Genomic DNA, 21,258 nt, shown 5'->3' on the forward strand with positions numbered 1-21,258 from the left:
CCGATCATCTTTCTTAGCCAGGAAGGATCGACGTTGTGGCCAGGAGGAGCAGAATCTACCGTTGTCGGGATTGCGCAGAGCCTGAAAGGCTTAGTTTCTTCAGTTGTCGGGGTTTGGGGAGCTGTGGGCAGATTGTGATTGAGAAGCTAGTGGGGTGCTGTTTTTGTCGGTGCAGAACAATACCTAAGGGGATAGAACCAAGGTAAAGGGAGTTGCTACCTTGACAGATCTCTAGCCAACAAATCCAGATCCGAGTTGCAGTTGCAAGGAGGATTGGAGAGGAGCGGTTTGACATTTAGCAGGAGGATTCTCAGGAAGGAAATCAGGACTTAGAGGGAGATTTCCAGGAGGGAAGTCGAAACTCAGAGGGAGTCCAGAAGAGGAGTTGAAATCGCAGTGAACGGACTGAGGGATCATGATAGGTTAGAAGGGGCTTCCAACTTTGTCATCTGGAAGGCCAGGATCCTGGCAGTCTTGGATCGACATTGCATCAAGGACTTTGCCTTGAGAACCGTGGCAATCCTAGTCGACCCAGCTGAGAATGAGAAGTATGAGGATGCAATGGCGAGGGCAAAGTGCATGATCCTAGACAGGGTCAAAAATCATGTCATACCACATATTGCTGAAAAGAACACAACAAAGGAGATGTGGGATACTTTGACGAGCTTGTATCAGGGCACTTCCATGCAGCGGAAGATGCTATTGGAGAATCAATTGCGGTTGTATCAGATGTAGAAGAGAGAGTAGATAGATTTGTTCCTCAGATTGCCGGAGATTCGTGACCAACTTACTTCCGTGGGGTCTACACCGGATCCGGAGTTCATGTTGAGCACCGCCCTGAATGTAGTCTCCGAGGAGTGGGAGACGTTTGTCCAAAGTGTTTTGGGCAAGGCTACTCTTCCAGGTTGGGAGGCGATGTGGGTAGCGATAAGGAGATTGACCAAGGCGGGGAGTAGTGGCAAGGTGTTGATTTGGAGAGCATTGGATGTGCTCTAGCCATGAAAATTGGTGGAGAGGCTAAAGCACATGAGAACTCCAAGACCCAGAAATGGTTTGGGCAGATTCTAACCGGTTTGGGAGATATTAAAATAATTAAAATTTTTAATGGAGTTCCTAAGTCTAAACTTAGGAAAAGTAAAATATTAATGGGTATTAATATAAAACTGGGTTAGAAGATTCCAAAAGTCATGGATCAAGCCAAATCTAATCTTAGCTGTTGATTAGAGATTTAGTCTCGGCTGTTGAAGGACCAACGAGAAAAGTATAAGAAGAGGCTTGAGGGTCAGTTGGAGAACACACCAGAGTGATTAGTCATTCATTTTGCTAGAGCGGGGTTGCTAAGCAAAATTGAATCAGTGATCAGCAGCGAGGGGCAGTGAGTACGAGGCAAAGACAATACTGGGAGACCAACACAGAAGTAGAGAGAGCGAGAGCAACAGTGAGTTCAGGCTATGCAAAGCCCAGTAGACGCAGCGCAGAGCCCAGAGAGACTGCGTCATCCACGCGGAGGGCAGAGGGAGTGACGCAGAGGCTCCCAGAGGCTGCGCAGTGCCTCAGAGCGCTGACGCGGAGGGTCCTGAGGCTGACATAGGTCAGCAGGACGCTGATGTAGAGGCCAGAAGGGCCAGCGCTGAGCTTCAGTTGTGCCGGAGAGGGTTTCGTGGGACAGGTTTTCTGAATACCTGTTTCCGGATATAGAGGTATTGCTGCCGTGTATTTTTCTCTGTCGGGTGAGCCGGATTAGGCTGCCTGTTGTACTCAGATAGACTGCATAATAATATAACCCTCATAATAGTTGCACCGATTTTCCCGTATTGGGTTTTTCTGGGGACATTTGTCCAAAAATAACGGTGTCAGTTGTGTGCTTGTTTTTTTTAGTTGATGATCTGTAGATGTTGAGACTGTACTTGTGTTTATTTTCAGTATTTATATGGTTAAATAACTTGTTAAGTAATTAAAAAAGTAGGTGAAATAAACCAGATAGTATAGGAAGAATTTCTAACGGGTTAGAATTAGAAATTCCAACATGGTATCAGAGGGTGGTTGCAGATCACAGGAAAACTAAAGGCGTTAGTCGAACAGAGCATTTGCAGCAGATTCAGCTGCCGAGTGATAGAGCTGATCCTTGCAGAAGGCGGCAGAGGAAGGAGTGACGCAGAGGGACTGCGTCATCAGTTTGGGCCAGAGAGAGGCCAACGTAGAGGCTGAGAGTGTTGATTTGGGGAATCATCGGATGTGCTCTAGCCACGAAATTTGGTGGAGAGGTTGGGGGCATGAGATCTCCAATACCCAGAAAGGGTTTGGGTAGATTCTAAACAGATCAAGAGAAATTAAAATAATTAATATTTTTAATGGAGTCCCTAAGTCTAAACTTAGGGAAAATAAAATATTAATGTGTATTAATATGAATCTATGTTAGAGTGGTCCAAAAGACATGGATCAAGCCATATTTAATCTTAGCCATTGATTAGGGACTTAATCTCGGCCGTTGAGATGACAACAGGAAAAGTATAAGAGGAGGCTTGAGGGTCACTTGGAAAATACACCAGAGTGATTAGTCATTCTATTCTCTAGAGCGGGGTTTGCTAAGAAAGATAGAATCAGTGATCGCAGAGTAGCTGAGGGGCATTGAGTACAGAGAGACAAAGAGGCAGAGATAGTGCCGGGAGAGCAACAGAGCAGCCAGAGAGAGTGATGCAGGAGCAACCAGTGCTCACGCAGGGCCACGCAGAGGCAGCTAAGTGCTGTGCAGAGCACCAGAGAGGCCAACGTAGCTGACGCAGAGTTTTAGAGAGTTGACGCAGGGCCTCTTGGGGTTGATGCAGGGCCAGCGGCGGGCTAGGAGACGTTGACTCAGTCCAGATTGGGCAAACGCTGGGGTTTCTAGGGCAGATTGGTGCTGAGTAGCTGCCGGAAGGATTATCCGGGGTTTCAGCCAGTAGATTTGTCAGAAACGGAGAGGTATTACTGCTAAGGAAATTCTCTGTTGGGTAGGCCAGTTTCGGCACCCAGATTGTACTCTGATATTGTTTAATAAGAAAACCCTCAGATAGTTGCATTGGTTTTCCCACATTGGGTTTTTCCGGGGACATTAGTCCAAAAATAATGGTGTCATATGGTGTGTTTGCTTCTGTTTCTTTTTAGTTGTTGATCTGTAATATGTTGAGCATACACTAGTGTTTATTTTCAATATTTACATTGTAAATAACTTGTTAAGGAAAATAACAAGTAGGTAGGAATAAATCAGATAAAGTGCATGGAGGGTTTCTAAGTAAACTTAGAAACTTCAACATGGTATCAGAGTGAGATTGCAGGTCACAGGAGAACTAAGGACATCAGCCGAGCTGAGCAATAGCAGCAGAAAACAGTTGTCCCGAGGTGACAGAAGCTGTTTCTAGCAGAGCGACAACAAGGGAAGGGTGACGCAGTGCCTGCGTCATCAAGGGTGAGCCGGGAAGAGGCAGCGCAGAGGCTAAGAAAAGCAATGGGAGCCTCACGCAGAGCCACGCAGTAGCTGGGAGGGCTGACACAGTTGGGTGAGGAGGCCGGGTTGCTGGTGCTGGGATTGCGCAGAGCCTAGGAGATCTCAACTTTAGGTTGCTAGGGTTTAGAAGGCTGTGGTAATATTGTAGAGTGGAGCTTATGAGGTATTGTAGTCAGAACAGTACCTAACAGAGCAAGGCCAAGAGGAGTTGCTACCGAGGGTTTCTAGCCGAGGAACCCAGATCAGTGGTGCAGTTGTACAAGACGATTAGAGTAGGGGGGCATCTCGATAGCGACAAGAGGATTTCCAGGAGGGAAATCGGGACTCAGAGGGAGTCCAGAAGAGAACTTCCAAACGGGAAGTAGAGAGACTCAGTAGGAGTCGAACAGAGAACTTCCAGACGGGAAGTAGACTCAGCAAGAGTCGAACAGAGAACTTCTAGCCGGGAAGTCGACTCAGCAAGAGTCGAACAGAGAACTTTCAGCAAGGAAGTAGACTCAGCAGGAGTTGAACCGAGAAGAGCAGAGAGATGGCCATGAATAGGCTGAGGGATTAGGACAGGCTGGACGGGGTGTCCAAACTTTGTCATCTGTAACAATGTTGCACGAAGCGGGGACGAAGCGGGGACGTAGAAGCATCATTTTCCAAAAATCTAGGAAGCGAAGCGTCTGCGGAAGCGTCTACTATATATATATATATATTTTTATATTCTTTTGCATTTATACTCCAAACAAACATCCCAAATACCAAATTAGTTGTAGAAGACATGAAAACATGCATATTTTTACATAAATCAAGATAGATATAACATCCATTGTACATTAATGATTAATTATTCGAGCATCAACCCTTTAGATGCATCAACCATCTAGAATCTAGATTCTTCTCCTCTTGTCTAGTCGTTGCCTCTACCTCGATTGTCTAGGGATGTTAGTCAACATTGCCCAATTTTGATCAAACTACCTAATTCAAGACTTAAAATATGGTAGAAAAAGCTTAACATGCTTGATTGATGATTTTGACTTGATTGAAAGATAATTTTTTGCTAAGGGCGTGCCGCATGACAAAGGAGTTCAACAATTAACACCACCAACACTATGATACATATAGGGCTTGGTGCTCTTGATTAAATGTTAATCGCATACCTTCATACTTGATATAATTTAATGAAATGCCACAATCCAATTGATCCTGAATTCCTGAAAACTATTAAGTCTGCTGAATTTTGAATAGGATATGAAATTCTATTTTCTCCATATGAAGTCCAATGAGGCTGGAACCACTCTCAAACATCCTGAGTCATTTCATGGTAATGTTAAAAATTTAAGTAAAAGGATGAAAATGAAAAATAAAGGAGAATGTCACTTTTACTTTAAGAATTTAACATTACCATGAGGGAGCATCTGCTATATTTATATTTTTTTTGCCTTCATTCCTCACCCTAACCCAAGGTGGACCCACCCCCAACAAGCAAACTCACCTAAAATTAAAAGAAAAAAATTGGAAAAAAAAACGATTTTCTAAACAGCGCGAAGCTTTTCTGGAATCGTACGGAAGCGCCGTACGAAGCGCGCTTCGGAGGTCTGGAAGTGCGCTTCCGAGCCACGCTTCCGAAAAGTCCAGGAAGCGGCAAAAAAATTCGGAAGCGCGCGCTTCCGGCGAAGCTTCCTAGGTGCTTCCGCACGAGACGCGCTTCCGGGCTTGGAACCGGGGGGGCTTCGTGCAACATTGATCTGGAATGCCAAGATCCTGTCTGTTTTGTGTGCCATGAGTGCTCACGCGCCACTTGAGCGAAAGTGGGGAGACATCGAGCTGTAGTCAAATGGACTACGGGCGATGAGGGGCAGGATGCTCGAGGTACCCAGCCTCTTGGATTAGACCTTACTACGGGAGCCCCGATGAGGAGTAGCAGGATTGGCTAAGTGGGTAGAGACGGATGCGGATGGAGCAGCAGAGAGAGCTACAGTGCAGGAGTCCCGAGACAACACAGAGCTGGCAGGCTGCAACAGTGTGAGAGGCACAGGAGTGTTGCACCAGTGCAGGAAGGCACAGAGAGGTGTGCAACAATGCGAGATGCAGGGAGTTGTTGCAGTAGTGCAAATGTCAGAGAGGGAGCACTTGTCAGCGGCAGAGGGAGCTTCAGCATCAGTGGGTGTCTCTAGCCCAATAGGGAGGTTAGTTGGGAGATCAGTTACTTACTTCTCAGTAACTGAGTTGCAGTGCAGCAGTGGGCAGCACGATGCAATATGATGAGAGGAGGTGCAGTGTGGATGCAATGCTGGGAGAAAGGACCAGCAGCAGCACGGATGCAGAGGGAGTTGTCGTACAGATGCAGCAGTGGCAGTGGCAGAACCATGGGCAACAGTAAAAGATGTAGTAGTGCAGAGGATGTTGGGCAGGAAGGCCTAGCATCAGCGTAGATACCGATGCTGGATGATCAGAGTAATACTCAGTGAGGAGTATTGCTAGAGCACAGTCCTTGCTAAGAGGGAGTGTTGATTTGGGATAACATCGGTGTGCTCTAGCCATGAAATTTGGTGGAGAGGTTAGGGCTCATGAGATCTCCAATACCCAGAAAGGGTTTGGGCAGATTCTAAACGGATTAGGAGATATTAAAATAATTAATATTTTTAATGGAGTCCCTAAATCTAAACTTAGGGAAAATAAAATATTAATGTGTATTAATATGAATCTGTGTTAGAGTGGTCCAAAAGACATGGATCAAGCCATATCTAATCTTAGTCGTTGATTAGGGACTTAATCTCGGCCGTTGTGATGTCAACAGGAAAAGTATAAGAGGAGGCTTGAGGGTCACTTGGAGAATACACCAGAGTGATCAGTCATTCTATTCTCTAGAGCAAAGTTTGCTAAGAGAGATAGAATCAGTGATCGGAAAGTAGCTGAGGGGCATTGAGTACAGAGAGACAGAGAGGCAGAGATAGTGCTGGGAGAGCAGCAAAGCAGCCAGAGAGAGTGATGCAGGAGCAGCCAGTGCTCACGCAGAGGTAGCTAAGTGTTGTGCAGAGCACTAGAGAGGCCAGCGTAGTTGATGTAGAGGCTCAGAGAGCTGACGCGGGGCCTCTTGGGGCTGACGCAGGGCCAGCGCTGGGCTAGGAGACGCTGACGCAGTCCAGATTGGGCAAACATTGGGGTTTCTGGGGCAGATTGGTGCTGAGTAGCTGCCAGAAAGATTATACGGGGTTTCAGCCAGTAGATTTGTCAAAAACGGAGAGGTATTACTGCTAAGGAAATTCTCTGTTGGGTAGGCCAGTTTCGACACCCAGACTGTACTCTGATATTGCTTAATAAGAAAACCCTTGGATAGTTGCACCGGTTTTCCCACATTGGGTTTTTCTGGGGACATTAGTCCAAAAATAATGGTGTCATATGGTGTGTTTGCTTCTGTTTCTTTTTAGTTGTTGATCTGTAATATGTTGAGCATGCACTAGTGTTTATTTTCAGTATTTACATTGTAAATAACTTGTTAAGGAAAATAACAAGTAGGTAGGAATAAATCAGATAAAGTGCATGGAGGGTTTCTAACTAAGTAAACTTAGAAACTTCAACAGAGAGAGGTAGAATCAGGTTCACGCAGAGCCACACAGAGGCTCTGAGTGCTGATGCAGTTGGCTGAGGGAGCTGATTTGCTAGTGTCGGGATTGCGCAGAGCCAAGTGGCTCAATCCTTCAGTTGCTGGGGCATAGGAGGCTGTGGGTAGTTTGCGAGAGTGAAGCTGGTGGGGTATTGTGGTCAGAATAGTACCTAACAGGGCAAGACCAAGGTAGAGGGAGTTGCTGCCGAGGCAGATTTCTAGCCAAGGAATCTGGATCAGTGTTGCAGTTGCACAGATGATCAGAGAGGGGCAACTTGATGTTGGCAGAAGGATTTCCAGGAGGGAAATTAGGACTCAGAGGGAGTCCAGAAGAGAACTTCTAGACGGGAAGTAGAGAGACTCAGCAGGAGTCGAACAAAGGACTTTCAGGAGGGAAGTAGAGAGACTCGGAGGAGTCGACAGATGAGCAGCGAGATGGCCGTGAATGGGCTGAGAGATCAGGACAGGCTTGACAGAGCGTCCAACTTTGTGGTCTGGAAGGCCAGGATCTTGCCCATTCTAGATATACATCGCATCAAGGGCTTTGTCTCGAGAGTGTTAACTATCCCAGTTGACCCGGTAGCTAATGAAAGGTACGAGGAGGCAATGGCTAAGGATCATGTGGTACCACATATTGCCGAGAAGGAAACGACAAAGGAGATGTGAGACGCCTTGAAGACATTGTACCAATATACTTCTGTGTAGAGGAAGATGCTCTTGGAGAATCAGCTAAGGGCATACCAAATGCAGAAGGGAGAGCAGATATATGTCTTCCTCAATCAGTTGAAGGAGATCCATGACCAGCTAACTTCCATAGGGGCCACGCCGGATGAGGACTTGATGGTGAGGACCGCACTTAACACAGTCTACGAGGATTGGGAGGCATTTGTCTAGAGCATACTGGGCAGGACGTGTCTTCCGGAATGGGAAAAACTGTGGGCGGCTCTTCGTCAAGAAGAGATGAGAACACTGACCAAGGCGGGGAGTAGCGGAAAAGGGGTCAGGATCAAGAAGGAGGAAGAAGAGAATGCGACTCTAGCATCTGCGGGAAAGCAGGAGAAGAGGAAGAAGAAGGACCTCTCCAAGGTCAAGTGCTTCCATTGTGGGGAACTGGGACATTTTGCGAACCAGTGTTCGAGGAAGAAGAGTAAGGGAGAGGCTTTTAACTCGAAGGCAGCGCCAGCAAAGGCGGAGAAAGAAGTCGAGGAGGATGACAATTGTGCCATGAGTGCTCATGTGCCACTTGAGAAGAAGTGGGGAGACATTGAGCTGTAGTTAGGAGGACTACAGGCGATGAGGGGTAGGATCCTTGAGGTACCCAACCTCTTGGATTATACCTTGCTACGGGAGCCCTGAAGAGGAGTAGCAGGACTGGCGAATGTCGGTAGAGACGGATGCAGATGAAGCGGTAAAGAGTGCTACAATTCAGGAGTCCCTGGGCAGCGCGAGGCTAGCAAGTTGCAACAGTGCGAGAGGCACGAGAGTGTTGCACCAGAGCAGGATGGCATAGAGAGGTGTGCAACGGTGCGAGATGCAAGGAGTTGTTGTAGCAGCGCAAAGGTTAGTAGAGGGAGCACTTGTTAGCGGCAGAGGGAGCTTCAACATCAAGAGTGTTTCTAGCCTGACAGGGATGTCAGAAGTTGGGTGGATCAATTACTTACTTCTCAGTAACTGAGTTGCAGTATGCAGTAGCACGATGCAACATGATGAGAGGGGATGCAGTGCAGATGTAGTGCTGGGAGGATGGATCAGCAGCAACACGGATGCAAAGGGAGCTGCTGTATGGATGCAGCGGTGGCAGTCGCAGGGCCATGGGTAGTAGTACAGGATGTAGCAGTGCAGAGGATGTTGGGTGGGGAGGCCTAGCATCAGCACAGGGACTTGTTGATTTGGGGTAGCATCGGATGTGCTCTAGCCACGAAATTTGGTGGAGAGGTTGGGGCACATGAGATCTCCAATACCCAGAAAGGGTTTGGGCAGATATTAAACAGTTCAAGAGATATTAAAATAATTAATATTTTTAATGGAGTCCCTAAGTCTAAACTTAGGGAAATTAAAATATTAATGTGGATTAATATAAAACTATGTTAGAATGGTCCAAAAGACATGGATTAAGCCAGATCTATTCTTAGCCATTGATTAGGGACTTAATCTCGGTCGTTGATATGTCAACGAGAAAAGTATAAGAGGGGGCTTGAGGGTCACTTGGATAACACACTAGATGATCAGTGATTCTATTCTCTAAAGCGGGGTTTGCTAAAAGAGATAGAATCAGTGATCGGAGTTGCAGCTGGGGGGGAGTGAGTACAGAGAGACAGAGAGGCAGAAATAGTGTCGGGAGATCAACGCAGGAGCCACAGAGAGTGACGTTGTAGCATCTAGGGCTCACGCAGGGCCACGCAGAGGCAACCAGGCGCTGCACAATGCTTCAGAGAGGCCAGTGTAGCTGACGCAGAGGGCCAAAAGGTTGATGCAAGCACATTCAGGGTCACACACGGCTAGCGCTGGGCAGAGAGAGGCTGACGCAATCCAGAAAGGCAGACGCTGGGGTTTCTGGGGCAGATTGGAGCTGAGGAAATACCGGAGGGTTTATCTGGGACATCTGTCTCAGATTGAGTGGTACTACTGCCAAGGGTATTCTTTGTTGAGTAAGCCGGATTTGGCACCCAGATTGTACTCTGAAATTGCTTAATAAGAAAACCCTTAGATCGCTGCACTGGTTTTCCCGCATTGGGTTTTTCCGGGGACATTGGTCCAAAAATAACGGTGTAATTTTGTGTGCTTGTTTCTGTTTCCTTCAGTTGATGATTTGTAATATGTTGAGCATGCACTAGTGTTTATTTTCAGTATTTACATTGTAAATAACTTGTTAAGTAACGGAACAAGTAGGTAGGAATAAATCAGTAAAGTGCATGGAGGGTTTCTAACTGGTAGACTTAGAAACTTCAACAGGACCAGTGCCAGATGATCAGGGTAATGCTCAGTGTGGAGTATTACAAGAGTAGAGTCCTTGCTAAGAGGGAGTGTTGATTTGGGGTAGCATCGGATGTGCTCTAGCCATGAAAATTGGTGGAGAGGCTAAAGCACATGAGATCTCCAAGACCCAGAAATGGTTGGGAAGATTCTAACCGGTTTGGGAGATATTAAAATAATTAATATTTTTAATGGAGTTCCTAAGTCTAAACTTAGGAAAAATAAAATATTAATGGGCATTAATATAAAACTGGGTTAGAAGGTTCCAAAAGTCATGGATCAAGCCAAATGTAATCTTAGCCATTGATTAGAGATTTAATCTCGGCCATTGAAAGACCAACGAGAAAAGTATAAGAAGAGGCTTGAGGGTCAGTTGGAGAACACACTAGAGTGATTAGTCATTCATTTTGCTAGAGCGGGGTTACTAAGCAAAGTTGAATCAATGATCAGCAGTGAGTACGAGGCAGAGAGGCGAGACAACACTGGGAGACTAGCATAGAAGTAGAGAGAGTGAGAGCAGCAGTCAGTCCAGGCTACGCAGGGCCCAGCAAAGGTAGCGCAGAGCCTAGAGAGACTGTGTCATCCACGCAAAGGGCAGAGGGAGTGACACAGAGGCTCCCAGAGGCTGCGCAGTGCCTCAGAGGGCTGATGCGGAGGGTCCTGGGGCTGACGCAGGTTAGTAGGAGGCTGGCAAAGAGGCCAGAAGGGCCAATGTTGAGCTTCAGTTGTGCTGGAGAGGGTTTCATGGGATAGGTTTTTTGAATACCTGTTTCCGGATATAGAGGTATTGCTGCCGTGTATTTTTCTTTGTTGGGTGAGCCGGATTAGGCACCCTGTTGTACTCAGATAGACTGCATAATAATATAACCCTGAGACTAGCTGCACCGGTTTTCCCACATTGGGTTTCTCCGGAGTCTGGGTACATTTGTCCAAAAATAACGATGTCGCTTGTGTGCTTATTTTCTTTCAGTTGATGCTCTGTAGATGTTGAGACTATACTTCCGTTTATTTTCAATATTTATATGGTTAAATAACTTGTAAGTAATTAAACAAGAAGGTGAAATAAACCAGATAATACAGGAAGAATTTCTTACGGGTTAGAATTAGAAATTCCAACACAAGGGAAGTTGAAACAAGAAAGAGGAGGAGGAGGATGCGACTCTAGCATCTGCAGGACAACAAGAGAAGAGGAAGAAGGACATCTCCAAGGTGAAGTGCTTCCATTGTGGGGAGCTGGGACATTATGCATCCCAGTGTCCCAGGAAGAAAAACTAGGGATAGGCTTTCAACTCCAAGGCAGCTCCAGCTAAGGCGGAGAAAGAGGTCGAGACTGATGACGACTGTGCCATGAGTGCTCATGCACCTCTAGAGAAGAGGTGGGGAGACATCGAGTTGTAGTCGGAGGACTACAAACTAGGGGCAGGATCCTTGAGGTGCCCAAACTCTTGGATCACATCCGGCTACGGGAGCCCTTAACGACAGTAGCATGATGACAGATGTCGGGTGGAGCAAAGTGTAGTGGAGCAGCAAGGCAGTGCTTGGGTGTAGAATTCTGAGGCAGCGCAGTGGAGGTTGCAGCAGTGCAAGAGGCACAGAGGTGTATGCAGCATCAGAGGGAGCACAAAATAGCAGCAGAGGTAGCTAGAGTTTCACGTGGCTTCTAGACTAACTGGGATGTCAGTATTTGGGAGAACTCAGTTACCTACTTCTTGGTAACTGAGTTGCATTGCAGCAGTTAGCAGTGGCAGTGCTAGAGGCAGCATGGGCAGCATATTGAGAGGGAGCTGCAGTACAGATGTAGCAGTGGCAGTGGCAGTGTCATGGGCAGCAGTACAGGAAGCAGCAGTGCAGGTGATGTAAGGCAACAGGCCAAACATCAACACAGGTACCGGTGCGGAGGATTAGTGTGATGTTTCCATGGTGAAGCATTACTAGAGCACATTCCTTGCTAAGAGGGAGTGTTGATTTGTGGTAGCATCGGATGTTCTCTAGCCATGAAAATTGGTGGAGAGGCTAAGGCACATAAGATCTCCAAGACCCAAAAATGGTTTGGGAAAATCCCACCTGGTTGGAGAGATATTAAAATAATTAATATTTTTAATGGGGTTCCTAAGTCTAAACTTAGGAAAATTAAAATATTAATGGGTATTAACATAAAACTGGGTGAGAATGTTCTAAATGACATGGATCAAGCCAAATCTAATCGTAGTCGTTGATTAGGGACTTAATCTCGACCGTTGAAGACTCAACAGGAAAAGTATAAGAGGAGGCTTGAGGGTCAGTTGGAGATACACCAAATTGATTAGTCAGTTCGATTTTCTAGAGCGGGGTTTTGCTGAGAGAATCGAACCAGTGATCTGTTGCAGCGAGGGGCAGTTCGGCACGAGGCCGAGAATACATAGCAGAGAGACAAAGATAGTGCCAGAGAGACAACATAGAGCTTGGAGAGGCTGATGCAGAGGCAACTGGGTGCTATGCAGAGGCAGCTGGGAGCTACGCAGAGGCTGAAGAGGCCATCATGGGTGACATAGAGGGTCTGAGAGCTGACGTAGAGGCTTCAGTAACTGTGCAAAGGCTAGCAGAGCTGACGCAGGGCCAAGAGACAACGCCGAAAGAATTTTCGTGGGGCAGACTAAGAGCTGGTGAAGCCGGGAAGGGTGACGCAGTCCCTGCAGAGTGACGCAGAGCAGCGGAAGCTGCCATAGTTGTTGTGGAATCGTTCATCCGATGATTGATTAGCCGAAATCTGTCTCTGAGGAGAGGTACTACTGCCAAGGGCATTCTCTGTTGGGTGAGCCATTTCTGGCACCCTAGTTGTATTCAGAAACTGTGTAATAATAAAACCCTCATATCTACTGCACTGGTTTTCCTGCATTAGGTTTTTTCCGGAGAATATTGTCCAAAAATAATCGTTTCCCTTGTGTGTTTGTCTCAGTTATTTCAGTTGCTGATCTGTATAAGAGTTAAGGCTGCATTTGTGTTTATTTTCAGTATATATATTTATAAATAACTTGTTAATGAAAAGAACAAGTAGGAGAAAATAAACCAGATAATGCAGTAGGGATTTTTGACGTGTTAGATTCAGAAATTTCAACATTCAAGAGGGTTGAGTTTCTCCAAATCTGAAGCAGAATTAAAAGGGGACAAATCTATTTAGATCGAACCAACAAGTGAGGCCAAATTGTATTATTTCATCAAGAATTGAAGGTGGATCGAATTTCCTTCTTGTGGCAGAGGCTGAATTGGTTTACCTTGTGCCATTTGATCAGCCTGTGATCAGAGAACTTCCAGGAGAAGGGGTCGATTTATTGAAGAGTTCACTGATCCATTAGAGGGTTGAATTAGTCCTTACAAAGGAGCCGAGTTTATCTCCGCATTCAGGCAAATTTCTGAAGTTGCATTGTCCTCAGCAAGGCCGCATTGCCCAGCATCAAAAGTTCAACTTATGCAAGAGAAATTCACACATCCTATAGAGGCTGAGTTGGTTTTCTCCTATGCCATTCGCTCAGCTTGATCCATCAAGGTTATTCTAGATCTTTGGGCATTGAAGAGGAGACTGATTTCATATATATAATTGTTGTCATTTGAAGCTGAGTTTTTGATCAGTGAAAGGGGCCAAGCTTATCTCACAAAGAGGGCCGAATTTTCCTCCAAAGATTAGATACACTTTCCAACATATAAATCCAAGTCTGAAGCTTAATATGTGAGGATAACGAAATTCCTTTGGCAACTTTTAGGGGTTTAATATCATCACTAGCAGAGGCCGAGTTCCCATTTTCAGAGGCTAAATCTATTAGCAGAGAATACCATTGTCAGGAAGAGGACCGTCCATCATTCCCTTAGCATATCATATATTTCCTGAAGTAAATTCCAGTGCTGTAGCAGACTGCTGTTGGAGACTGAAATATCCATTTCAAGTGCTGTAGCAGGCTCTATTGGAGACCGAGATATATTGTCCAGGAGACTGAGTTATCCACAATATGCAGAAGTGTGATATCCAGACATTGTAATATCAGTAGATTAATGAAATCATTTCCTTCTTGTCAACTGAAGCAAGTTCTAGGTTCCTCGTTGAAATTCTGCTTGTAATTCCTTGAAGAATCAGCCTCAATAAAGTTCATTTTGCCTCAGAATATCTATCTTTGTCATTTGTTTTATTTGCGTATGAAATGTTTGATGAAATCTCTGAACTGTTTGGCTGAAGGTGTTCTTCTAATTGTTTGACAAAGTTAGCACAACAACTGTTTGTTAAAAGTTGTCAAATAGGAGTTTGGACTTTGTGAAGTAAATTGCATAAAATTAGCTTGGGAACATTACATGCATTCATTCAAGCAGATATGGACATGATGCATCGACATGTAGAATCCCTTGGGAGAGAATCAAATAAATAGAAACTAAAAAGAAGACAGGTGAAACACGACATCCAGCTAAAGATAAAGCACCCCAATCTTCCCATTGTATTGTTGCTCATTGCAATATTGGAATAACAGACGATTTGTTTCACACTTCATTTGCTTCTTGGAGAGATGCACGGCTGCTTGATACAGGTGCAACATGCCACATGACCTTCTGGAAAGACTTTAGTGACATTGTAGATGGAACAATGCATTTTGCAGATAAATCAAGTCTAAAGCCCTCAAGGCTTGGCACCATCAAGCTTAAACTGCCTAGATTTCTAGATTTTCTTGTGCGTGATTTACTCTACCTTCCAGAGTTGCGATGAAATCTGTTGTCGCTTGTTCACATTTTCCAATAAGGTCAATCTATTCATATCTTTGATGTCCATATTTATTCTTTTATTGTATTGTTAGGTGTGGTTAAGGCTGGCCTAGTCAATTTTGATATGTAGGCTCAAGAACCCTCTTGGGGGGTGTGCCTACTTTTGTGAGTCCATAATGCCTCTTGGTAGTATGACCTACTTGAGTTTTGTATAAATCCATAGCTTAAGCATCATTTGTAAATCATTTTTTTTATCATTGACCCCAGGCTCTCTAATGCAAGTGTTTTAAGTTTTTTTTTGTTGGCTTGACCCACGGGGGATTTGAATCTTGAATCTCATGGTTTACATAAGACTTCATAACATGGGATCACCAATTGATCTGCCCCAAGCGGGCACAAGTGTTTTACAGGAATTACGTCTTTGTTATTCTCTTGTTGTTGGCATATTCTTTTTTTTTTTAGTGTAGGTTTTTGGGATGGCATTTTGGCACCATTCAATCCCCTCATTCTTCTTGTGATCTCAACATTGTTTTGGCCCACTGATGGACTTGATTTGGGTTCTTACATACTGCTCCCTTATTTTTCAAAGTACATTTACACCTTTGAAATTTCACTAGCGTGATTAATGTGTCAAAAACATTCCTTGGCACTGATGGTTAAGAAATCTTGTTTAAATGAATCATGAAAAAACAAGTTAACGTTTCAACAAGGTTTATAAGCTAGTTTAAATTAGTGTGCAATGTTGGCTTGAATTCAAATCAGTATGTAGTGAATATAGGCACAATAGGAAAAAATAATCAAATGATTTGTAGGCTATAAAGCAGACTAGATCATAATGGCGTGAGATGTTCTTTCGAGCTTGCGTAAGAGTATTCCGCCTAGTGAGATGGCGTAAGAATGATGTGGCAGACCAATATCCTGCAGTGTAAAGCATCGGTGACCACCATTCCCTGTGAACAATTAACTTTGATATATGTTATATGTGCAATCACAGAGCAAAAGCAATTGAAGTTTCAAATTTAAACCCTTTACCACAATATACGAATAAATTGAAGTGTACCTTCCATGATGTTTCTTTGCTACAGATCGATGAAGGTCCCTGTTCGCAATAAGAATCTGCAGAAATGGATTTTTTCCAAGGCCTATTAGTAGTTTTTAAAGAAGAACCAGGTTAAATAATTAAAAGAAAAATAATTAGAGTTATGACTACTTAATAATTAAGAGAGGTTGCGCATACCGATAACATATTCAGAAGACCTTCCTCCCCATCAGTGCAAGTGAAGTCACCGTCAATGTATGCATCTGCTAGTCCAAGGTCTGTCCTAGTTGCAACCTACAAAAATAATGAAAAAGGACAGTGGCATGCATCTTTGTAGCTTTGTATAATTTTTCACCATAATATACTCCATGTTTCTTGTTGTTTGTTATATGTTTCATAACAACGTATCAGAAAGGACTTAATTATGCATTTTGAAATCTGATCTCAAGGTTTATTTTGGTACCTTCCAATAGAATGATGGTTGGTGGATTCTTAAGATAGATTTTTTGTCACACCTTGTGTCATTCCCTTCAAACTGGAATACTGTGCCTCCATCTTCAAATAAGCTGAAAGGATCAAAGCGAGAGTAATTATAACAAAAATCAGAGCCTAAACTAGAACTGAATTGTTGACGCCAAAATCCTAAACCAATTTGGAATAGGGAAAAACTAGTCCACTAAAAACTGCATAAAACATTCAAATTTTGATAATGCGCGCACACACATATTCATGTACATTAATGTATATCCAAATCATTAGACACCAAATATGCAAAATTTATCATGTATGTAACATGTAAGGGGGGATATTATAAAATGGCACCAAATTCAATACATATTTGAACTACAATAAATAAACATTGAGACTCTAAAAGGGTCCAAAAATAATCATACTACATTCTACAATCAAATCAAACTACATGATCATCAGAATCTAGATCCATTACATTCTTTACATTGATATGCTCAAAATCTTGAGTTGATATCCTTGAAGTTCCAATACCAATGTCTGTATCTTGTGGCTTCGGAAATGATTGCAAGTCCATCCAAGATAGAAGGGGCATCATAAATAGATGAAAATCAGGTTTTGGGTAGTTACAGTTTTTAAATTTTTTTGGGGGGGTTGCACTGCCTCGATACAGATCCAATTAATTTTGATTGCTTTTGGTCAATTGAGGTAAATTGATTAAAACTGGTTTGAATGAATCAAGACTTGAAGGTGGGGGGGAGGTGAATAGAATTATACTCTTATGGAGAGGCGGCCTATGCCTTAGTTCAAATCCATTAAGCATTTATGGGGTTGTATTTGGATTACAGAGGTAGCTTCTTATGTTCCTCATCCCATCGTCAAGGAGATTTTATCACATCAACAATGTGTAGGAAGACAAAGAGGATGGATTACAAAGAACCAACATTTTGATCTTGGGTTAAAGTGTATGAAGTTGGTTTGAGGGAAAGAACTTGCCAAGTTGATGACAGAATCCAATTTCTAGGTAATTGAGCAAGCGAATGTAATGAGAATGAATTGTTTCTGTGATACTTTAGAACAAGCGAAGCAAGAGGATTAGTACTAGGTCAATATTTTCTACTTGTATAACCATTCTTGTTGTGATTCCCTAACAAATAATAGATGTATATCTTCGAAGTTGCAAATTATTAAATATTGGTTGATTCAGATTGGAATCCGGTAGAAGAATCAGATGGTGTAGTTTTGATATGCATCCACTTGAATGAAACAAAGGAGATCTTAAAAGATTTGCATAATGGAGTATGTAGTGGAAATTTCGTAGCCAAATCTACATCACACTAGATACATATAGCAGGTTAGCTTTTCAGATGTGCACCAACATGTTAGAAGTTATCAACCTTATTAATGGTTTGGAAGGAAGTAAAGGTTGCTAGTGTTGCCTTTGGAACTTGTAGTAGTTGAAGCTCCTTTTCAACGATGAGGTTTAGATTTTACAAGTGAGGTTTAGATTTTACTAGTGAGATGCATGAAAACTCTGGTAATGGTCATGACTGGATTCTAACTTTTGCAGATTAGTTTATTGGATTGGTGGAGGTTGTTCCTACAAGCAATGCTACTAGTGTAGTTATAATTAGGTGTCTAAAACATAATAGCACTAATAGATCTTGTTGAAATTTGGGCATCTTCAGGATGAACTTCCCCAAAGGGAAACCCTACTGCCCCAAAGGAAAGCCCATCTTGCCCCAAAAGAAAAAAAAAACAAACTGGATAAAGAAATATTATTATTAATGTGGAGCTCCTATTTTATGTGATAATAATAATTGGGAAAATAATCATCAAGGCAACCTGGAAATTATATTTAAATATGTAATGTCCCTTCCTAAATAATTTGCTAAGAAAAATCACAATTTTGCCAATTTTGTCAATTTTGGGGGCCTAATGCAGTTTTGGGGGAAAAGTACTTAGGACGAGGGGGTCGAAATTATTTCCTTAATGGAATGTGGGGGCCACTTCCCCATGAAATATGCACCCCCCTTGATGGAGAAATTTGAATGGCTAAGGAGGGAGCTCGAATTGCTTGGTGAAGGGGCCCACATGAAGGAAGAGAGCAGCAATTATAAATAAGAGGAAGGCAACATCATTTGGGACTTTTGATCATTTGACATTTACATGGTTGCTCTAGCTGTTTAGTAGAGTCACATAGTGTTGTTGAGCACAAGAGTTTTTCCAAGGAAGAAGCTCAACCTTTCTTCGGTGGACTTCGAATGCCACCTGTTGTCGCACAGAATATCTAGGCACCGCGACAACGGCTCAGATCGAGGGTTGTCACTCTGATTCCCAATCTCTCCGTTTAAGCTGTCTCCCTACAACAAGCTAAGGGGGGTAGATCCTATGGAAAAGTGGAATGAAGAAGAACTAGTTGGGAACCAACCAGTTCGCGATACACAGTGAAGCGATCAAGTACTTGATTAAGATTTAGCAAGACTTACAGGATTTGATTAGATTTTAAACAATTGATACTAGTGCCCTATAGAGTCAACGATTTTGCTAGGGAAATTAAGACCAAGTAATCGATTAGCAACTGCTGCTTAGATGAACGACTATTTTATATGAAATGCACATCCTAAAACTAACGTGAGATGCAAGAATCTTGGTTAATTTTATTTAAATGCCTATTTAATGTGAACCCTTCAATCCTTTTTGTGTTGAGCCTGATTTCGTAGTAATTGGTAGAGAGAAGATGAGGAGAAGCACACTAAGGTGTGATTAATGATACCTCTCCTGAAATTTTAACATACCCGGTGCCTCCAGCGCTGCCGAGAACTGTGGCTCTGACGACTGCAAGGTCAGCGTTTTAAGTACTATTAAAACAAGCTTCTCAAGAAAAGACGGATGGAGATCTATTTGTTTATCAACCAAGCTTATGCTTGGAAGTAAATTTTATCTATGCAAAGTTAACTTATATGCAAATGCACCAGAAGATGAGATGAAGTTAGACTCGAGAATGGGAAAACACTTATGCCGCAGAAGCCTTCCATTACCCAAATGAAATTCTCGCCTTTTTTTAGACGAAGACTTAGAAAATAAACTCTTGAAGATACTATAGTTAAAACACCGGCTTATTTCAAATCTTCTTGATACAATTTAGCTCAAAGAGAACGAAAACAACTTTGCAATTCGATATCAATGTCAACAAATGCTAAAAAAAATACTTAGTTTATGAAACAAAGGATATGCATTTTATCACAATTCCATGACAGAGTACTTAATTTTCAAAAATTAATTTTTAGGATAGTAGTAAGAAAAACTTTATGACAGCAGTAATATGACAATGAAAACAGTAAGCTATCAATGATATTTTTATGCCAAAAATTTAACGAAATTTTTCCAAACTTGCCCACATGAATTATCTAAAATTTTCAGCCTGTTGTGATGTGATTTCCGGAATTATATCAGATCTGATATACTTATTACAGCATGCAATTAAAACATGAAATAAGTCTAATAATGAATAACCAACTCAAGAAATTAATTCCTTAATGTATTAGATAACTTAGGAACTAATTTTAGGCTAACCCACATGAAATTTTTCCACTGTTATATTTCAGACTTTAGAAACATAATTATTCAGAGATAACAGTGACCCAAAATGTAGATCTAGGCCAAATTCTTGATACACATCAAATATAAATGACTTATTAATGTATTTAGCAATTTTTTTAGTTAATTTCAAACCACTTAGATGTGTTTTTCACCACTATTAGAAAGATATATGTTAATTTATGGTATGTTCCATGCTTATAACAATTTACTTATCTTTCTTATTACTATCCACAGATTAGCAATCACATGTACATAAAGTAAAGTGCAGATAGAACATTAAACGATCGACAGAAAACAAGCCAAGACAAGAGACACAAGATGTGGTGGTTAGCAAGGGACAAACCCCAATGTGGGGAAACCCTTTGATCAAATCTTCCTTTATCTTCAATAATTCAGCAGAGAGAAATAGTACATAAATCTGATTTACATCAGCAACAACGAACCTTAGATCAGTCCCAAACTAGGGCAAACAATATCTCGCAACCTGACCGTCGGATTGGCTTGATTCCACCCCCAAAAAATGTGGCCTTCAGAGGAGATCCAGATGGACCTACAGCGCAATTGAGAGAGGCAGACTGATGGTCAACATTGGTCAAACTTCGATTCTGCAGTTGCAGCCCTAAAACTTGCATCTTCCTTCCACATGTGTGAGAGAGAGTCTCTTTTCTGCGCAGTAGAGAAGAGCCTCTTTTCTGCGTAGGAGAGAGAGAGAGAGATGTGGTGAGATGAGTGAGTGCAAATGAGGAAAAGTCCTCTTGTATTTATACAAAACTGTTGATGTTTGAGTAGATGCCACTGTTGGGCTTCTGAGCCTACATGAGTTGTAGGTCGGCTTGATAATTATTCCATAATCAAAATAAATTCATATCTCCATAAATACTTATCGGAATCGGATGATCTTTAGATCAATCCTACACCTCTCAACGAGAAGAATCTAATAAAAATATTATCAGCCATGAATAAGATGACCCACATGGAGTTTGGCCCTAGTTGCCAATTTTAACACTCCCTCTCAACTAGGGAGAACTCCATCTGCAATCTGTCTATTGGTCGCTACTATTCATCCATCAAATGCACTGCCTTGTACAACTTGACCCCTGCTCTGCTCTGCTCTATCCTGCTTGCTCTACTCTGTTCTGTTATGCCCTGTTCTGATTTGTTCTGCTCTGCTCTGCTTTGTCCGAATTATGAATAGGAAGAAATGATCGAGGATGTATCATACTGGCTCAAAGTCAGTCTCAGAGTATGTACCACTGGTCCCAGACCAGTCTCAACCGACCCGAAGTCAGCGTCATAGAGGGTACAACTCCTACCACTGGTCCCAGACCAGTATCATCCTCCACTGACTCAAAGTCAGTCTCAGAGTGCATACCATTGGTC

The 21,258-nt window shown here is 42.9% G+C and overlaps 1 protein-coding gene across 1 annotated transcript in view; it reads right to left on the reverse strand.

Moving 5' to 3' along the window:
- Window positions 1–15,492: 15,492 nt before the first annotated feature.
- LOC149227727 (uncharacterized) overlaps window positions 15,493–21,258 on the reverse strand; it is a 279,748-nt gene continuing 273,982 nt past the window's right edge. Inside the window, exons 13-16 of the mRNA XM_089380584.1 lie at window positions 16,271–16,373; window positions 16,006–16,101; window positions 15,829–15,884; window positions 15,493–15,718 (exon numbers count right to left, since the gene is read on the reverse strand). Coding sequence (XP_089236710.1) covers window positions 15,493–15,718; window positions 15,829–15,884; window positions 16,006–16,101; window positions 16,271–16,373 — 481 coding nt within the window. The remainder of the gene's footprint in view (window positions 15,719–15,828; window positions 15,885–16,005; window positions 16,102–16,270; window positions 16,374–21,258) is intronic.

This window comes from Pinus tabuliformis, chromosome J, assembly GCF_031772625.1.
Source record: "Pinus tabuliformis cultivar Carrire ecotype Pingquan chromosome J, CPIR1, whole genome shotgun sequence".
Taxonomy (NCBI): domain Eukaryota; kingdom Viridiplantae; phylum Streptophyta; class Pinopsida; order Pinales; family Pinaceae; genus Pinus; species Pinus tabuliformis.